The sequence below is a fragment of the Phocoena phocoena genome, chromosome 4 (genome assembly GCF_963924675.1).
Source record: "Phocoena phocoena chromosome 4, mPhoPho1.1, whole genome shotgun sequence".
NCBI classification, from domain to species: Eukaryota; Metazoa; Chordata; class Mammalia; order Artiodactyla; family Phocoenidae; genus Phocoena; species Phocoena phocoena.
In genome coordinates, this window is record NC_089222.1 from 86,586,780 (window position 1) to 86,606,431 (window position 19,652).

At 36.7% G+C, this 19,652-nt stretch overlaps 1 protein-coding gene across 1 annotated transcript in view; it reads left to right on the forward strand.

The window, feature by feature from the left end:
• The window catches only part of CFAP44 (cilia and flagella associated protein 44), a 144,802-nt gene that overhangs the window by 109,988 nt on the left and 15,162 nt on the right, over positions 1–19,652 (forward strand). The window contains exons 26-27 of the mRNA XM_065875861.1: positions 5,645–5,848; positions 6,811–7,006. Coding sequence (XP_065731933.1) covers positions 5,645–5,848; positions 6,811–7,006 — 400 coding nt within the window. The remainder of the gene's footprint in view (positions 1–5,644; positions 5,849–6,810; positions 7,007–19,652) is intronic.

Genomic DNA, 19,652 nt, shown 5'->3' on the forward strand with positions numbered 1-19,652 from the left:
CCTATTACTCCCCAAACTTATTCTTCACCCATTATCCCTACTTCTTCCAGCGCTATTTTCTCACTCTTTCTGTTTCTCCACACTTACCACCCCACTTCTGAGTTTCATATCTGTGCTTTTTTCTTCGCTATTTCCTTCTACCTACAATGACTTCTTCCAAAGTTGTCATCATTCAAAACTCAGCTCACTTCCAAGCCTTCTCCAGAATCTTCTGCCCACACTACATACTCTCCTTTCTTCTAAACTCCATTTGCACTTATAATCAGCATCTTAGGTTTTGTACTTATTTTTCTTGCTGTTTTATATGTGTTAGTTTTGTCTTACAAATTTTTAATTGAAGTATAGTCGCTGTACAATATTACATGTTACACATGTATAATATAGTGATCTACAATTTTTAAAGGTTATATTCCATTTGTAGTTATTATAAAATATGCTGTGTTGTACAATATATCATTGTAGCTTATTTTTTTTAACATCTTTATTGGAGTATAATTGCTTTACAATGGTGTGTTAGTTCATTGCAGCTTATTTTATACATAATAGTTTGTACCTGTTAATCCCCTACCCTTATATTGTTCCTCCCTCCTTCCCTCTTCCCACTGGTAACCACTAGTTTGTTCTCTATATCTGTGAGTCTCTTTCTTTTTGTTATATTCACTAGTTTTATTTTTTTTTAGATTCCGCATATAACTGCTAACATATAATATTTGTCTTAACCTGGATGACTTACTTCACTACCCAAAATATCCCCCAGGTCCATCCATGTTGTTGCAAATGGCAAATTTTCATTCTTTTTTATGGCTGAGTAATATTCCATTGTATATATGTACCACATATTTTTCCATTCATCTGTTGATGGACACCTAGGTTGCTTCCATATCTTTGCAATATCTTGTAAATAACGCTGCTGTGAACATTGGGGTGCACGTATCTTTTTGAATTAGTGTTTTTGGGTTTTTTGGATATATACCCAGGAGTGGAATTGCTGGGTCATAAGGTAGTTCTATTTTCAGTTTTTTGAGAAACCTCCCTACTGTTTTCCACAGGGCTACACCAATTTACATTCCCAACAACAGTGTGTGAGTGTTCCCTTTTCTCCACATTCTTGCCAAAATTTGTTATTTGTGTGTGTGTGTGTTTTAATGATAGCCATTCTGACAGGTGTGAGGTGATTATCTCATTGTGGTTTTGATTTGCATTTCCCTAATGACTGGCTATGTTGAGCATCTTTTCATGTTCCTTTTGGCCACCTGCGTTTCTTCTTTGGAAAAATGTCTATTCAGGTCTTCTGCCCATTTTTTAATCAGACTGTTTGTTTGTTTTTTGATGTTGAATTGTATGAGCTGTTTATATATGTTGGATATTAACCCCTTGTCAGTCATATCACTTGCCAGTATTTTCTCCCATTCAGTAGATTGTCTTTTCATTTTGTTGATGGTTCCCTTTGCTGTCTGAAAACTTTTAAGTTTAATTAGGTCTCATTTGTTTATTTTTGCTTTTGTTTGCTTTAGGAGACAGATCCAAAAAAAATTGCTATGATTTATGTCAAAGAATGTTCTGCTTATGTTTTTCTCCAGGAATTTTATGGTTTCCCAGCTTTACATTTAGGTCTTTAATCCATTTTGAGTTTATTTTTGTGTATGGTGTTAGAGGATGTTCTAAGTTTATTCTTTTACATGTAGCTGTCCTATTTTCCCAGAACCACTTATTGAAGGGGCTGTCTTTTCTCCATTGTATATTTTTGCCTCCTTTGTCATAGATTAATTGACCATAGGTGCATGAGTTTATTTCTGGGCTCTCTATTCTGTTTCACTGATTGATGTGTCTGTTTTTGTGCCAGTATGATACTGTTTTGATCATTGTAGCTTGTAGTATGGTCTTGAAGTCAAGGAGCATAATTCCTCCAGCTCCATTTTTCTTACTTGAGATTATTTTGGCTATTTGAGGTCTTTTGTGTTTTCACACAAAAATGTTTTTGTTCTAGTTCTGTGAAAAATGCTATTGGTATTTTGATAGGGATTGCATTGAATCTATAGATTGCCTTGGGTAGTATGGTAATTTTAACAATATTGATTCTTCCAATCCAAGAACACAGTATATCTTGCCATCTGTTTGTGTGATCTTCAATTTCTTTTATCAGTTTCTTATAGTTTTCCAAGTATAGGTCTTTTACCTCCCTAGGTAGATTTATTTCTAGGTATTTTATTCTTTTTGATGTGATGATAAATGGGATTGTTTCCTTAATTTCTCTTTCTGCTAGTTCCTTGTTAGTGTATAGAAATGAAACAGATTTCTGTATATTAATTTTGTATCCTGCAACTTTACTAAATTCATGGATGAGCTCTAGTAGTTTTCTGGTGGTGTCTTTAGGATTTTCTATGCATAGTATCATGTCATCTGCAAACAAGGACAGTTTTGCTTCTTCTTTTCCAATTTGGATTCCTTTTATTTCTTTTTCTTGTCTGATTGCTGTGGGTAGGACTTCCAATACTATGTTGAATAAAAGTGGCAAGAGTGGGCATCCTTGTCCTCTTCCTGATCTTAGAGGAAATGCTTTTAGCTTTTCACCTTTAACACATTTTTGACCAGAGGCATATTATGGCCACAGGCATTAGTTTCTGCAAAGATCCCCCAGTCAATAATGTGTTAGCTATGGGTTTGTCATATATGGCCTTTATTATGTTGAGGTATGTTCCCTCTATGCTCACTTTCTGGAGAGTTTTTATCGTAAATGGATGTTGAATTTTGTCAAAAGTTTTTCTGCATCTATTGAGATAATCATCTGTTTTTTATTTTTCAATTTGTTAATGTGGTATATCACATTGATTTGTGGATATTGAATTATCCTTGCATCCTTGGAATAAATCCCACTTGATCATACTGTATGATTATTTAATGTATTGCTGGAATCAGTTTGCTAATATTTTGTTAAGGACTTTTGCATGTATGTTCATCAGTGACATTGGCCTGTAATGTTCTTTTTTGTGTGATATCTTTGCCTGGTTTTGGTATGAGGGTGATACTGGACTCACAGAATGAGTTTGGAAGTGTTCCTTCCTCTGCAATGTTTTTGGAATAGTTTTAGAAGGATAGCTGTTAACACTTCTCTAAATGTTTGGTAGAATTCATCTGTGAAGCTCTCTGGTCCTGGACTTTCATTTGTTGGGAGTTTTTAAAAACACTGATTCAATTTCAGTACTGGTAATTGGTCTGTTCAATTTTCTATTTCTTCCTGGTTTCGTTTTGGGAGATTGTACATTTCTAAGAATTTGTCCATTTCTTCTAGGTTGTCCATTTTGTTGTTATATAGCTGTTAGTAGTAGTCTCCTATGACCTTTTGTATTTCTGTGGTGTCAGTTTTAACTTCCCTTTTTCATTTCTGATTTTATTCGTTTGGGCCCTCTGCCTTTTTTTCTTGGTGAGTTTGGATAAAGGTTTATCAATTTTGTTTGTCTTTTCAAAGAACCAGCTTTAGTTTCATTGATTTTTTTCTATTTTTTTTTTAGTCTCTGTTTCATTAGATACAATTCTAGGATTCCCCTGAAGTGTCTAGGACAATGCAAGACATATAGTAGATATTCAGTAAAAAGTTTTAATTGATTTAATTTTAACTATTAATTTAACAAATATTTATTGGACATTCTATGTGCAGAAACAGTGCTAGCTAGGTAGTAGGGATGAAACAATTGTCAAGTCATACACATTCTCTATCCTATACAGCTTACAAGCTATGAGGGATAGTGAGAATAAAACAAGCATAACCCTTACAACCTTGGACACCTATGTGGTATAGTTGCAGAATGGTGTTGCACTGAAGAAAACATAGTGCTTCCTCCAAAGAAAGTTAAAAATAATTCAAATTTGTTGAACAAGCATTAAAGTGGAACCCACTTAGTCTACAGGCATACATTAAAAGTTTAATTTTTCTTCTCCTTGGTTTGTTGGGTTTTTTTGTTTTTGCTTTTTAGCTCTCTGAAATTCTCCAGCAGTTTCACAGACCCAAACCCACAGATATCTTCCTCTTTCTCAGCCCCAGGCTGAGCCCTCACTCATTATAGGCATTTGATAGTCGAGGCTCCCCATTCAAGTACAGCCTAATGAAAAACATGGAATGGTTTGTCTTTTTCCTGGTGTACTAGTTTCATTGGGAGAATCAGCTCTTTGGGCTCTCTGTTGATCTCTTCATCTCCTTTGTGATGGGGCAAGGGAGACGCTGTGTCAAAATCAAAGTAAAATTGAGGATTTAAAATCATTTGAAATTGCAGTGGAATAAAGTCTAGACCAGGACATGAGATATTTGGGTTCTTTTTTTATTATTTTTTTTATTTTAATTTTTGTCTGTGTTGGGTCTTCGTTTCTGTGCGAGGGCTTTCTCTAGTTGCAGCAAGCGGGGGCCACTCTTCATCGTGGTATGCGGGCCTCTCACTATCGCGGCCTCTCTTGTTGCGGAGCACAGGCTCCAGAAGCGTAGGCTCAGTAGTTGTGGCTCACGGGCCTAGCTGCTCCACGGCATGTGGGATCTTCCCAGACCAGGGCTTGAACCCGTGTCCCCTGCATTGGCAGGCAGATTCTCAACCACTGCGTCACCAGGGAAGCCCGATATTTGGGTTCTTATCCAAGCTCTGTAACAAATTTGATCTCAGGGAAGTCACTTTTAGTCTCAATTTCTTCATCTGTAAATAAACCAAGAAGATTGTACAGGTTTCTTGTGGCTCTGCAATTATATTTATCAGTTTAAAAATATTTACTGTTCTGTAGATTTGAAACTTTTCAAAATAAGAAGGTGAGGAAAGTATTATTTTAGTGCTTACTGTGTGAAGGGCAGTGTAGAGATACCATGGGGATAGAGTGGAGACAGACACAATACTACCCAGAAAGAGCTCACAGTCTCTGATTTAAACCAGCAAGAAGGACATTCTTTTTTTCTTTTGTGGTACACAGGCCTCTCACTGTTGTGGCCTCTCCCGTTGCGGAGCACAGGCTCCGGATGCGCAGGCTCAGCGGCCATGGCTCATGGGCCCAGCCGCTCCGCGGCATGTGGGATCTTCCCAGACCGGGGCACGAACCCGTGTCCCCTGCATCGGCAGGCGGACTCCCAACCACTGCGCCACCAGGGAAGCTCCAAGAAGGACATTCTTTTTTTTTTGCGGTACGCGGGCCTCTCACTACTGCAGCCTCTCCAATTGCGGAGCACAGGCTCTGGACGCGCAGGCCCAGCAGCCATGGCTCACGGGCCCAGCCGCTCCGCGACATGTGGGATCCCCCCAGACCAGGGCACGAACCCATGTCCCCTGCATCGGCAAGCAGACTCTCAACCACTGCGCCACCAGGGGAGCCCTAAGGACATTCTTGATCAATGGTTTAATCAATGGTGAAGAAACAGTTCGAAGGACTGCAGTTACAGAATACCTACCACTTAATAAACCAGTTCATCAATGGTATTCAATGTACATAAATTAAATTATGAGACTGTATACACACCCATGTGCCCCACCCACCCACCGTTGTAATTCTCCATCCATAATAAGGGCATAATAAGAAAATGCTTTTACCCAAACAAATCAGTATTGTTGGATAGTTTTTAAAATGCATGTACCTGTTTTAAACTTCTAACATACCCTCAAATCTTTTTCCACCTCAGATCAAAGAACTGATTGTCACTTTTGATGCAGAACTCCGTCTCCTGAGACATCAGAAACTGAAACTAGATACTCAGATGAAATTATCTGACCTGCACCATGTCACATTATTTCAAGAAATGCTTCTCCTGAAGAATTTTGAGAAACAGGAGAACATACTTCAAGAGCGTGTTAATTCATTAGACAAAGAGGAACAGGACTTGCAAGTATGAATGGGCAGAAGAGTGCTAGCTGGCTACAGCCTTAGTTATGGAGGGAACTTGATTCTTCTTTTCTTTCTTCTTCTCAACTTAATTTCCCCCCTTGTTCTAGTCCACATCTCTTTTTTGTCTTCTCTTCCTCCTCCTTTTCCCCATTATTCCTGTTTGCTCTCTGTTTTTGGTAACCGTGCTCAGGGAGAAGTGAATCATACTTTTTAATGAATTTGATCTGATATTTTGTAAGGTAGGAGAATAAATTTTTCAAAAGTGACCCTTATGTTTAGTTTACCTAATTAAAAGTCTGTTTTTGTTGTCAGTAGCTATCATGTGAAGTTGAGTTTTGATTATATATTATCCTTATGAATGAACATACTTGGAAAAGAAGTTGGTAAATTTCTTAAATATTATAGCTAGTTTTAGAGTAATAAATAATTGAATAGCACAGGAAATTAAGTTTATTTGTTACATATATGTTAAATTTAAAAAGATTAATTAGACCATCTATCTTTGTCTTAAAAGAAGAAGGATTGTATTGGATAATACATACTCAGTAGTGATGTCAGTTTTTAGGTATATCAGTTTCACTAAGAGCAGATGTGCCTTTTTGTTTTAGTTATCTTGTATTGATATGAAAAAAAACTTTTTTGAGACCACACATGGAAGAATACTAACTGATATCCACATATCAGTAAAAATTTCAATTTACCTAATTTAATTTCTTGAGGAAGTTAGACGTCAAAGAATCGATCTTATCTGATTCTGAACTTAACTGATTTTTACAAAAGAATTATAAAATTTTAATCAAATAAATGAATGACTCTGCATTCAGAAACATCAGAAATGTAAACTTCTATTAAGAAGCTTCAAAAATGTTTGTAGGCTGTAACCTTACATTGTAATGTACATTGTTCTCTGAACCTGGTTTATCAGAAATATTTGTCATTTGTTCTTATTTTTTGTTCATTTAGTGGAAAATAAATGAAACTCTTAAAGAGATGGAAGAGAAAAAGAATGAAGTCGCCAAGGTCCAGGACCAAGAAAAGGCACTCTATGCTGGTTTCCAAGCAGCCCTTGGAGAAAACAATAAATTTGCTAACTTTCTCATGAAGGTACTAAAGAAGAGGATTAAGCGGGTGAAGAAAAAGAAGGTTGAAGGAGATGCTGGTTTGTATTTCTTTTTACGTATGATCCTATTTTTTTCTCATTAGCATGAAATAGAGAAATAACTAAGGGAAATAGTACACCCTTTTATTTCACTACAACATAGACAATGTAGAGGCACTATGGGGTTACAGAAGAGAGGATATAAACCTTTAGGTCTCTAACCATCTGGATTGTGTGTGTGTGTGTCTGTGTGTATCTGGTATAAGATATCATAGGATAGTTTCATTTAACAAGCACATCTTTTCATATGTTTATTTGCCACCTGTATATCTTTGTTAAAATGTCTCTTCATGTCTTTTGCCCATGTTTGAATAGGATTGTTTGCTTTGGTACTGTTGAGTTTTGAGAGTTCTTTACATATTACACCTACTAGTCCTTTGTCAGATATGTGGTTTGCAAATATTTTCTCCTGGTCTATAGCTTGTCTTTTCATTCCCTTAACAGAGTTTGCAGAGCAATAGTTTTGAATTTTGTCAGTGTCCAATTTGTAAATTTTTCCCTTAAAATTATTTTTCTTGGGCTCCCCTGGTGGCGCAGTGGTTGGGAGTCCGCCTGCCGATGCAGGGGACACGGGTTCATGCCCTGGTCCAGGAAGATCCCACATGCCACGGAGCCGCTGGGCCGGTGAGCCGTGGCCGCTGAGCCTGCGCGTCCAGAGCCTGTGCTCCGCGATGGGAGAGGCCACAACAGTGAGAGGCCCGCGTACGCAAAAAAAAAAAAAAAAAATTATTTTTCTTCTTTTAAATTGAAGTATAATTGATTTACAATGTTGTGTTAAATTCTGGTGTACAGCAAAGTGACTCAGTTATACACATATATACACTTTTTTTATATTCTTTTTCATTATGGTTTATCATAGGATACTGAATATCATTCCCTGTGCTATACAGTAGGACCTTGTTGTTTATCTGTTCCATATATAATAGCTTACATCTCCATCTTGCCCCCATCCCCCTCCCTCTTGGCAACTACAAGTTCTCTATGTCTGTGAGTCTGTTTCTGTTTCATAGGTAGGTTCATTTGTGTCATATTTTAGATTCCACATGTAAGTGATAGCATATGGTATTTGTCTTTCTGAGTGCACTTAGTATGATCATCTCTAGTTGCATCCATTTTGCTGCAGATGGCATTATTTCATTCTTTTTTATGGCTGAGTAGTATTCCATTGTATATATGTACCACATCTCCTTATTCCATTCATCTGTTGATGGACATTTAGGTTGTTTCCATGTCTTGACTATTGTGAATAGTGCTACTATTCTTTAGTAGGGTGCATGTATCTTTCTGGATTAGAGTTTTGTCTGAATATATGCCCAGGAGTGGGATTGCCGGATCATATGGTAATTCTATTTTTAGTTTTCTGAGGAACCTTCATACTATTCTCGTAGTGGCTGTACCAACTTACATTCTCACCAAGAGTGTAAGAGAGTTCCTTTTTCTCCACACCCTCTCCAGCATTTGTTATTTATATAGTTTTAATGATGGCCATTCTGACTGGTATGAAGTGATACCTCATTGTAGTTTTGATTTGCATTTCTCTAATAATTAGTGATGTTGACCATATTTTCGTGTGCCTATTGGCCGTTTGTATTTCTTCTTTGGAGAAATGTCTATTTAGGTCTTCTGCCCATTTTTTGATTGGGTTATTTTTTGTTGTTGAGTTGTATGAGCTGTTTGTATATCTTGAGTTTTTCCCTTTATGGATCTTGTTATGGTGTCAAGTCTGAGAACTCTTTGCCTAGCCCTAGGTCCTAAAGATTTTCTCCTATTTTTTTCTAAAACTTTTATCATTTTACATTTTACATTTAAGTCCATGATCCATTTGGAGTTAATTTTTGTATAAGATGTGAGACTTTGGTCAAGGTTTTTTTTTCTCCTAGGAACCTCCAATTGTTCTAGCACCATTTGTTGAAAAGGCTGTCTCTCTTCCATTGAATTGCTTTTGATCTTTGTCAAAAATCATTTGGGCCTATTTGTGTGGCTCTATATCCAGGTTTTCTATTCTCTTCTATTGATTTATGTGTCTATCTCTCCACCAATACTATAGTCTTGATTATAGTAGCTATTGAGTTCTGAAATCAGGTAGACTAATTTCTCCCAGTTTATTCTTCTTTTTCAAAATTGTTTTAGCTATTCCAACTCCTATATATTTCCATATTTTAGAATTTTTTTTCTCAACCTACAAAAAATCTTGTTGGAATTTTGATAGCAATTGTGTTAAACTTCTATATCAATCTGGGGAGAATTTGCATCTTTACTGTGTTGAGTCTTCCAATGCATGAACATAGTATGTATTTATGTAAAGCTTTGATTTGTCATCAGCATTGTGTTTTCAACATACAATTCAAGTTCATGTTTTGTTAGATTTACACCAAAGTATTTCCCTTTTTTTTGAGTAATTTTAAAAGGTATATTGCTTTTAATCTTGGTGTCCACATATTCATACTAGTATATAGAAATATAATTGCTTTTTAGATGTTTATCTTATATCTTATAACCTTGCTTATTAGTTTTAGGGGTTTTTGATTGATTCCTTGGGAATTTCTATCTGTAGAAAGGGCCAGTTTTATTTATTTCTGGTCGGTATGCCAATTACCTTTTATTGCCTTATTGCACTGGTTAGAACATCCAGTACTATCTTGAAATAGAGTGCTCAGAGCTGATATCCTTGCCTTAGTCCAATTTTAGGGGGAAAGCATTCAATCTTTCACCATTAAGTACCTGTACCATGAAGAAACACCTGTGTTTCATAGTCTTTATCAAGTTCAGGAAGTTCCCCTCTCTTCCTATTTTTCATGAATTTTTATCATGAATGGGTGTTGAATTTTATCAGATGCTTTACTGCATTGACAATTATGTGATTTTTTTTTCTTTAGCCCGTTAAGATGGTGGATTATATTGGCTGATTACTGATTACCAGATCAGACTAGCATTTCTGAAATAAATCTCCCTTGGTGTGATGTAAAATTCTTTTTATATATTGCTGAATTCTACTTGCTAATATTTTGTTAAGAAATTTTATGTCTATATTAATGAGGATCATTGTACTGTTTTTGTACTATATTTATCTGGTTTTAGTATCAGGAGAATAATAGCTTCAGAATGTGAATTGGGAAGTCTTCTCTCCTTTTTGATTTTTCTGGAAGATATTGTAAAGAATTTATGGCAATTCTTTATAAATGTTTGGTAAAGTTCTCCAGTGAAACTATTTGGGCCAATGGATTTCTTCAAGGTAGTTTTAAAATTAGAATTTCAATGTTCTTAATAGTTACAGAGCTATTCAAATTATCTATTTTATATTGGGTGAGTTGTGGTAATTTGTATTTTTTGTGGAATTGGTCTGTTTCACCTAAGTTAGCAAATTTATGTGCATAGAGATGTTCATTGTATTTCCTTGTTATCCTTTTAATATCTGCAGCGTCTGTAGTAATATCACCTGTTGCATTCTCAATATTGGTAAGTTGTTTCTTATCTTCCTATTTTTTTTCAGTCTTGCTAGAGGTTTGTCGATTCAATTGATCTTTTTGAGAACAAATCAGCTCTTTGTATAAGTGATTTTCTCTATTATTTTTCTGCTTTCAATTTTATTGCTTTCTGTTATTATCTTTACTATTAGCTTCCTTCAGCTTGCTTTGGGTTTATTTTGTACTCCTGTGTTTAAGTTTTGAGGTGGGAGCTTAAATCATTGACTTGAGAATTTTTCCTCTTTTCTAGTTTAGTACTATAATTTCTTTCTCAGCACTGCTTTAGCTGTATTCCACAAATTTTCAAGTGCATTTTCATTTCCATTCAGGTCAATGTAGTTTTAAAATTTACATTGTGACTTCTGGGTCCCATCGATTATATACAAGTGTGTTGTGTAGGTCCAAGTGTTTTGAGATTTTCCTGTTATCTTTCTGTTATTGAGTTCTAGTTTGATTCCATTGTGGTCAGAGAACACACTTTGTATCATTTCAGTTCTTTTATATTTGTTGAGATTTGTTTTATGGTCTGACATACGGTCAATCTTGGTGTATGTTCTGTGGGCACTTGCAAAGAATGTATATTGTGCTGTTTTGTGTGAAGTGTTTTATTACCGTTAGTTAGATTCTACTGATTGATGATACTGTTCAGGTCTTCTGTATCCTTGCTGATTTTCTGTATAGTTTTTGCATCAAATGTTGACAGAGGGGGTGTTGAAGTCTCCCAATATAATCATGGATTTGTCTATTTCTCCTTTCATTTTTGTCAGTTTTTGCTTCACATATTTTGCAGCTCTGCTGTTTTATGAATACACATTTAATATTGCTATGTCTTCTTGATGGATTGACACTTTTATCATTATATAAGGTCTTTTTCTGTCTTGGGTAATTTTCTTTGCTCTGAAGTCTATTTATCTTATATTAGTATAGTCAGTCCTGCTTTGCTTTGATTAATAGTTGCATAATATGCCTTTCCCCTCCTTTTAATTTCAACTTGACTATATAGTTATATTAGAAATGAATTTCTGATAGACAGCATATGGTCAAATAATGTTTTTCATCCACTCTGTCTTCTAATTGGTATATTGAACCACTTACATTTGATATATTAGGGCTTAAGTCTGCCATTTTATTTTTTATTTGCTCTTATTCTCCGTTTTCTGTGTTTGTTCTTTTTCCTACCTTCCTGTGGGTTACTTGAACATTTTCTTTAGAATTCCATTTTAATTTTCTCTAGAACTTTTTTTTTTTTCTAGAACTTTTTAATGTATCTCTTTGTATACTTTTTTTAGTGGTTGCTCTATATATTATTGATACATTATATATACATAATTTATCCCAGTCCACCAGTGTCATCATTTTACCAGTTTAAGTCAAGTATAGAATCCTCATCTACCTTTACATCTCTTTATCTTCCCTATTTATAATATGCTTGTCTTAAATATTTCCTCTACATACATCTAGAACCATATCAGACAATGTTATAATTTTTGCTTCAATTATCAAACATAATTTAAACACTTGGAGGAGGAAAGCCTATTGTATTTATCCATGTTTCTGCTCCAAGTTTCCTGTTTTAAAAAATAATTTTCCTTCTGTGTAAAGAATTTCTTTTATCCATTCTTTTAGGGCAGGTATACTAGCGGCAATTTTTAAAATTTTCCTATAATCTGAGTATGTCTTGATTTCTCCTCTTTTTCTGAAAGACATTTTCACTGGGTATAGGATTGTAGGTTGGCATTTCTTTTCTTTCAGCATTTGAAAAATATTGTGCCAATTCCTTCTGGTCTCCATAGTTTCTGATGAGAAACCATCTGATATTCAAATTGCTTATCCCCTTTTCTCTGTTTGCCTTCAAGATTTTTTTCTCTTTAGTTTTCAGAAGTTTGACTGTGATGAGTCTTAGTGTAGATTTTTTTTTGGATTTATCCTCTTTGGAATTCATTCAACTTATCCATAGGTTTATGTCCTTTGCCAAATTTGAGAAGTTTTCAGCCATTATTTCTTCAAGTCCTTTTAAAGACCCCCTCTTTTCCTCACTCCTTCATGTGACTCTAATGGCATGAATGTTAGACCTTTCATTATGGTCCCATAGGCCCCTGAGGCTCTGGGGTTTGGATTCTGTTTGTTTTTCCAGTTTGTTTTCTCTCTGTTGTTCAAACTGGCTACTTTCTACTGTTCTTTCTTCAAGTTCACTGATTCATTTCTCTGTCCCCTCCATTCTGCTGTTGAACTCATCCATTAGTTTCTATTCTAATTATTGTATTTTTCAGTTCTAAAATTTCCATTTAGTTCTTATTTATATAAATAAATAGGCTGAGACTATTTCTTTGAGGCATTGCATTTTTTCATTTGCTTCAAGTGTGTTCATAATTGCTCATTGAAGCATTTTTATCTTGCCTGTTTACTTTGTCAGATAATTCTAACATTTCTGCATCTTAGTGTTAACGTTTATTGGTTGTCTTTTCTCATTCAGTTGGAGATATTCTTGGTTCTTGGTATGATGCATGACTTCCAGTTGAGAGCTGGAGACGTTCATATTATGTATGAGATTCTGTATCTTATTTAAATCTTCTGGTTTACTTGGCTTTCTCTAACACTGTTCTTCCAGAGGAAGGAGTGGGTGCATCCTCCTTACTGCCAAGTGGAGGTACTCAGCCCTTTTTTTTCACCCAAGGGAAGGGAGATCTCCTTACTATTGTTGTGTGCAGATGGGAGTCCCAGCTCCCCACAGAATCTCTGCTGACAGCATGGTGAGGTCATTTGGCTAGAGAGAGCAGGTTCTGGTTGGGCCTTTCTTTATCTGCACCTGTTGGTGTTTCAGGTTTCTTAGTCTTCTCCACCTCTGAGATACAGGGCAAAAAAAAAAGGCCCAAGGAACTCACCACAGTGTTTTTCCTCAGGGTTTGAAGTGCATTAGTAGGTCTGCCGCCTTCTTCCCACTTCTCAGAGTCTTCTTGTGTTTGTTTTACATATAATGTCCAGGGGTTTGGGCTGTATTTAGTGGGAGGAATAGGAGAAGTAGATCTGCTTCCTTTTCTTGAAAACAGAAATCTATGTAAGAATCTTAAAGCCTAATTTTAAACTTTGCTGATTTATTCCATAAGGTGGTACAGATCACTTGTAGTCATTTTAATTAAATTAAATTTATTTATTTATTTTTGGCTGCGTTGGGTCTTTGTTGCTGGGTGCAGGTTTTCTCTAGTTGTGGTGAGTGGGGGCTACTCTTTGTTGTGGTGTGTGGGTTTCTAATTGCGGTGGCTTCTCTTGTTGCGGAGCACGGACTCTAGGCATGCGGGCTTCAGTAGTTGTGGCTCGCGGGCTCTACGGTGCAGTCTCAGTAGTTGTGGCGCACAGGCTTAGTTGCTCCGCAGCACGTGGGACCATCCTGGACCAGGGCTCGAACCCATATCCCATGCATTGGCAGGCGGATTCTTAACCACTGTGCCACCAGGAAAGCTCTGAGACATTTTAATTTAACAAATCTTCTAGTGAGTATAAGGTCCACTTCTTATCTCTATTTTTTTTTTTTTTTAAACATCTTTATTGGGGTATAATTGCTTTACAATGGTGTGTTAGTTTCTGCTTTACAACAAAGTGAATCAGCTATACATATACATATGTTCCCATATGTCTTCCCTCTTGCGTCTCCCTCCCTCCCACTCTCCCCGTCCCACCCTTCCAGGCTGTCACAAAGCACCGAGCTAATATCCCTGTGCCTTGCGGCTGCTTCCCCCCAGCTATCTACCTTACTACGTTTGTTAGTGTGTATATGTCCATGACTCTCTCTCGCCCTGTCAAAACTCACCCTTCCCCCTCCCCATATCCTTAAGTCCGTTCTCCAGTAGGTCTGCGTCTTTATTCCTATCTTACCCCTAGGTTCTTCATGACATTTTTTTCCCCTTAAATTCCATATATATGTGTTAGCATACGGTATTTGTCTTTTTCTTTCTGACTTACTTCACTCTGTATGACAGATTCTAGGTCTATCCATCTCATTACAAATAGCTCAATTTCATTTCTTTTTAAGGCTGAGTAATATTCCATTGTGTATATGTGCCACATCTTCTTTATCCATTCATCCGATGATGGGCGCTTAGGTTGTTTCCATGTCCTGGCTATTGTAAATAGAGCTGCAGTGAACATTTTGGTACATGACTCTCTTTGAATTTTGGTTTTCTCAGGGTATATGCCAAGTAGTGGGATTGCTGGGTCATATGGTAATTCTATTTGTAGTTTTTTAAGGAACCTCCATACTGTTCTCCACAGTGGCTGAACCAATTCACATTCCCACCAGCAGTGCAAGAGTGTCCCCTTTTCTCCACACCCTCTCCAGCATTTATTGTTTCTAGATTTTTTGATGATGGCCATTCTGACTGGTGTGAGATGATATCTCATTGTAGTTTTGATTTGCATTTCTCTAATGATTAATGATGTTGAGCATTCTTTCATGTGTTTGTTGGCATTCTGTATATCTTCTTTGGAGAAATGTCTATTTAGGTCTTCTGCCCATTTTTGGATGGGGTTGTTTGTTTTTTTGTTATTGAGCTGCATGAGCTGCTTGTAAATTTTGGAGATTAATCCTTTGTCAGTTGCTTCATTTGCAAATGTTTTCTCCCATTCTGAGGGTTGTCTTTTGGTCTTGGTTATGGTTTCCTTTGCTGTGCAAAAGCTTTGAAGTTTCATTAGGTCCCATTTGTTTATTTTTGTTTTTATTTCCATTACTCTAGGAGGTGGGTCAGAAAGGATCTTGCTGTGATTTATGTCATAGAGTGTTCTTCCTATGTTTTCTTCTAAGAGTTTGATAGTTTCTGGCCTTACATTTAGGTCTTTAATCCATTTTGAGCTTATTTTTGTGTATGGTGTTAGGGAGTGATCTAATCTCATACTTTTACATGTACCTGTCCAGTTTTCCCAGCACCATTTATTGAAGAGGCTGTCCTTTCTCCACTGTACATTCCTGCCTCCTTTATCAAAGATAAGGTGTCCATATGTGCGTGGGTTTATCTCTGGACTTTCTATCCTGTTCCACTGATCTATCTTTCTGTTTTTGTGCCAGTACCATACTGTCTTGATTACTGTTGCTTTGTAATATAGTCTGAAGTCAGGGAGCCTTATTCCTCCAGCTCCTTTTTTCGTTCTAAAGATTGCTTTGGCTATTCGGGGTCTTTTGTGTTTCCATACAAATTGCAAAATTTTTTGTTCTAGTTCTGTGAAAAATGCCAGTGGTAGTTTGATAGGGATTGCATTGAATCTGTAGATTGCTTTGGGTAGTAGAGTCATTTTCACAATGTTGATTCTTCCCATCCAAGAACATGGTATATCTCTCCATCTATTTGTATCATCTTTAATTTCTTTCATCAGTGTCTTATAATTTTCTGCATACAGGTCTTTCGTATCCTTAGGTAGGTTTATTCCTAGATATTTTATTCTTTTTGTTGCAATGGTAAATGGGAGTGTTTTCTTGATTTCACTTTCAGATTTTTCATCATTAGTATATAGGAATGCCAGAGATTTCTGTGCATTAATTTTGTATCCTGCTACTTTACCAAATTCATTGATTAGCTCTAGTAGTTTTCTGGTAGCATCTTTAGGATTCTCTATGTATAGTATCATGTCATCTGCAAACAGTGACAGCTTTACTTCTTCTTTTCCGATTTGGATTCCTTTTATTTCCTTTTCTTCTCTGATTGCTGTGGCTAAAACTTCCAAAACTATGTTGAATAAGAGTGGTGAGAGTGGGCAACCTTGTCTTGTTCCTGATCTTAGTGGAAATGCTTTCAGTTTTTCACCATTGAGGATGATGTTTGCTGTGGGCTTGTCATATATGGCTTTTATTATGTTTAGGAAAGTTCCCTCTATGCCTACTTTCTGGAGGGTTTTTATCATAAATGGGTGTTGAATTTTGTCAAAAGCTTTCTCTGCATCTATTGAGATGATCATATGGTTTTTCTCCTTCAATTTGTTAATATGGTTTATCACATTGATAGATTTGCGTATATTGAAGAATCCTTGCATTCCTGGAATAAACCCCACTTGATCATGGTGTATGATCCTTTTAATGTGCTGTTGGATTCTGTTTGCTAGTATTTTGTTGAGGATTTTTGCATCTATGTTCATCAGTGATATTGGCCTGTAGTTTTCTTTCTTTGTGACATCCTTGTCTGGTTTTGGTATCAAGGTGATGGTGGCTTCGTAGAAGGAATTTGGGAGTGTTCCTCCCTCTGCTATATTTTGGAAGAGTTTGAGAAGGATAGGTGTTAGCTCTTCTCTAAACGTTTGATAGAATTCACCTGTGAAGCCATCTGGTCCTGGGCTTTTGTTTGTTGGAAGGTTTTTAATCACAGTTTCAATTTCAGTGCTTGTGATTGGTCTGTTCATATTTTCTATTTCTTCCTGATTCAGTCTTGGCTGGTTGTGCATTTCTAAGAATTTGTCCATTTCTTCCAGATTGTCCATTTTATTGGCATAGAGTTGCTTGTAGTAATCTCTCATGATTTTTTTTATTTCTGCAGTGTCAGTTGTTACTTCTCCTTTTTCATTTCTAATTCTATTGATTTGAGTCTTCTCCCTTTTTTTCTTGATGAGTCTGGCTAGTGGTTTATCTATTTTGTTTATCTTCTCAAAGAACCAGCTTTTAGTTTTATTGATCTTTGCTATAGTTTCCTTCATTTCTTTTTCATTTATTTCTGATCTGATTTTTATGATTTCTTTCCTTCTGCTAGCTTTGGGGTTTTTTTGTTCTTCTTTCTCTAATTGCTTGAGGTGCAAGGTTAGGTTGTTTATTCGAGATGTTTCCTGCTTCTTAAGGTGGGCTTGTATTGCTATAAACTTCCCCCTTAGAACTGCTTTTGCTGCATCCCATAGGTTTTGGGTCGTTGTGTCTCCATTGTCATTTGTTTCTAGGTATTTTTTGATTTCCTCTTTGATTTCTTCAGTGATCACTTCATTATTAAGTAGTGTATTGTTTAGCCTCCATGTGTTTGTATTTTTTACAGATCTTTTCCTGTAATTGATATCTAGTCTCATGGCGTTGTGGTCGGAAAAGATACTTGATACAATTTCAGTTTTCTTAAATTTACCAAGGCTTGATTTGTGACCCAAGATATGATCTATCCTGGAGAATGTTCCATGAGCACTTGAGAAAAATGTGTATTCTGTTGTTTTTGGATGGAGTGTCCTATAAATATCAATTAAGTCCATCTTGTTTAATGTATCATTTAAAGCTTGTGTTTCCTTATTTATTTTCATTTTGGATGATCTGTCCATGGGTGAAAGTGGGGTGTTAAAGTCCCCTACTATGAATGTGTTACTGTTGATCTCCCCTTTTATGGTTGTTAGTATTTGCCTTATGCATTGAGGTGCTCCTATGTTGGGTGCATAAATATTTACAATTGTTATATCTTCTTCTTGGATCGATCCCTTGATCATTATGTAGTGTCCTTCTTTGTCCCTTTTAATAGTCCTTATTTTAAAGTCTATTTTGTCTGATATGAGAATTGCTACTCCAGCTTTCTTTTGGTTTCCATTTTCATGGAATATCTTTTTCCATCCCCTTACTTTCAGTCTGTATGTGTCTCTAGTTCTGAAGTGGGTCTCTTGTAGACAGCATATATAAGGGTCTTGTTTTTGTATCCATTCAGCCAATCTGTGTCTTTTGGTGGGAGCATTTAGTCCATTTACATTTAAGGTAATTATTGATATGTATGTTCCTATTTCCATTTTATATATTGTTTTGGGTTCGCTACTATAGGTCATTTCCTTCTCTTGTGTTTCGTGTCTAGAGAAGTTCCTTTAGCATTTGTTGTAAAGCTGGTTTGGTGGTGCTGAACTCTCTCAGCTTTTGCTTATCTGTAAAGGTTTTAATTTCTCCATCAAATGTGAATGAGATCCTTGCTGGGTAGAGTAGTCTTGGTTTCAGGCTATTCTCCTTCATCACTTTCAGTATGTCCTGCCACTCCCTTCTGGCTTGTAGGGTTTCTGCTGAGAGATCAGCTGTTAACCTTATGGGGATTCCCTTGTGAGTTATTTGTTGTTTTTCCCTTGCTGCTTTTAATATGCTTTCTTTGTATTTAATTTTTGACAGTTTGATTAATATGTGTCTTGGCGTGTTTCTCCTTGTATTTATCCTGTATGGGACCCTCTGTGCTTCCTGGACTTGATTAACTATTTCCTTTCCCATATTAGGGAAGTTTTCAACTATAATCTCTTCAAATATTTTCTCAGTCCCTTTCTTTCTTTCTTCTTCTTCTGGAACCCCTATAATTCGAATGTTGGTGCGTTTCATGTTGTCCCAGAGGTCTCTGAGACTGTCCTCAGTTCTTTTCATTCTTTTTTCTTTATTCTGCTCTGCAGTAGTTATTTCCACTACTTTATCTTCCAGGTCACTTATCCGTTCTTCTGCCTCAGTTATTCTGCTATTGATCCTATCTAGAGTGATTTTAATTTCATTTATTGCATTGTTCATCGTTGCTTGTTTCATCTTTAGTTCTTGTAGGTCCTTGTTAACTGTTTCTTGCATTTTGTCCATTCTACTTCCAAGATTTCGGATCATCCTTACTATCATTATTCTGAATTCTTTTTCAGGTAGATTGCCTATTTCCTCTTCATTTGTTAGGTCTGGTGGGTTTTTATCTTGCTCCTTCATCTGCTGTGTGTTTTTCTGTCTTCTCATTTTGCTTATCTTACTGTGTTTGGGGTCTCCTTTTTGCAGGCTGCAGGTTCGTAGTTCCCGTTGTTTTTGATGTCTGTCTCCAGTGGCTAAGGTTGTTTCAGTGGGTTGTGTAGGCTTCCTGGTGGAGGGGACTAGTGCCTGTGTTGTGCTGGATGAGGCTGGATCTTGTCTCTCTAGTGGGCAGGTTCACGTCTGGTGGTGTGTTTTGGGGTGTCTGTGGCCTTATTATGATTTTAGGCAGCCTCTCTGCTAATGGGTGGGGTTGTGTTCCTGTTTTGCTAGTTGTTTGGCATAGGTTGTCCAGCACTGTGGCTTGCTGGTCGTTGAGTGAAGCTGGGTGCTGGTGTTAAGATGGAGGTCTCTGGGATATTTCCACCGTTTAATATTATGTGGAGCTGGGAGGTCTCTTGTTGACCAGTGTCCTGAAGTTGGCTCTCCTACCTCAGAGGCAGAGCCCTGACTCCTGGCTGGAGCACCAAGAGCCTTTCATCCACACGGCTCAGAATAAAAG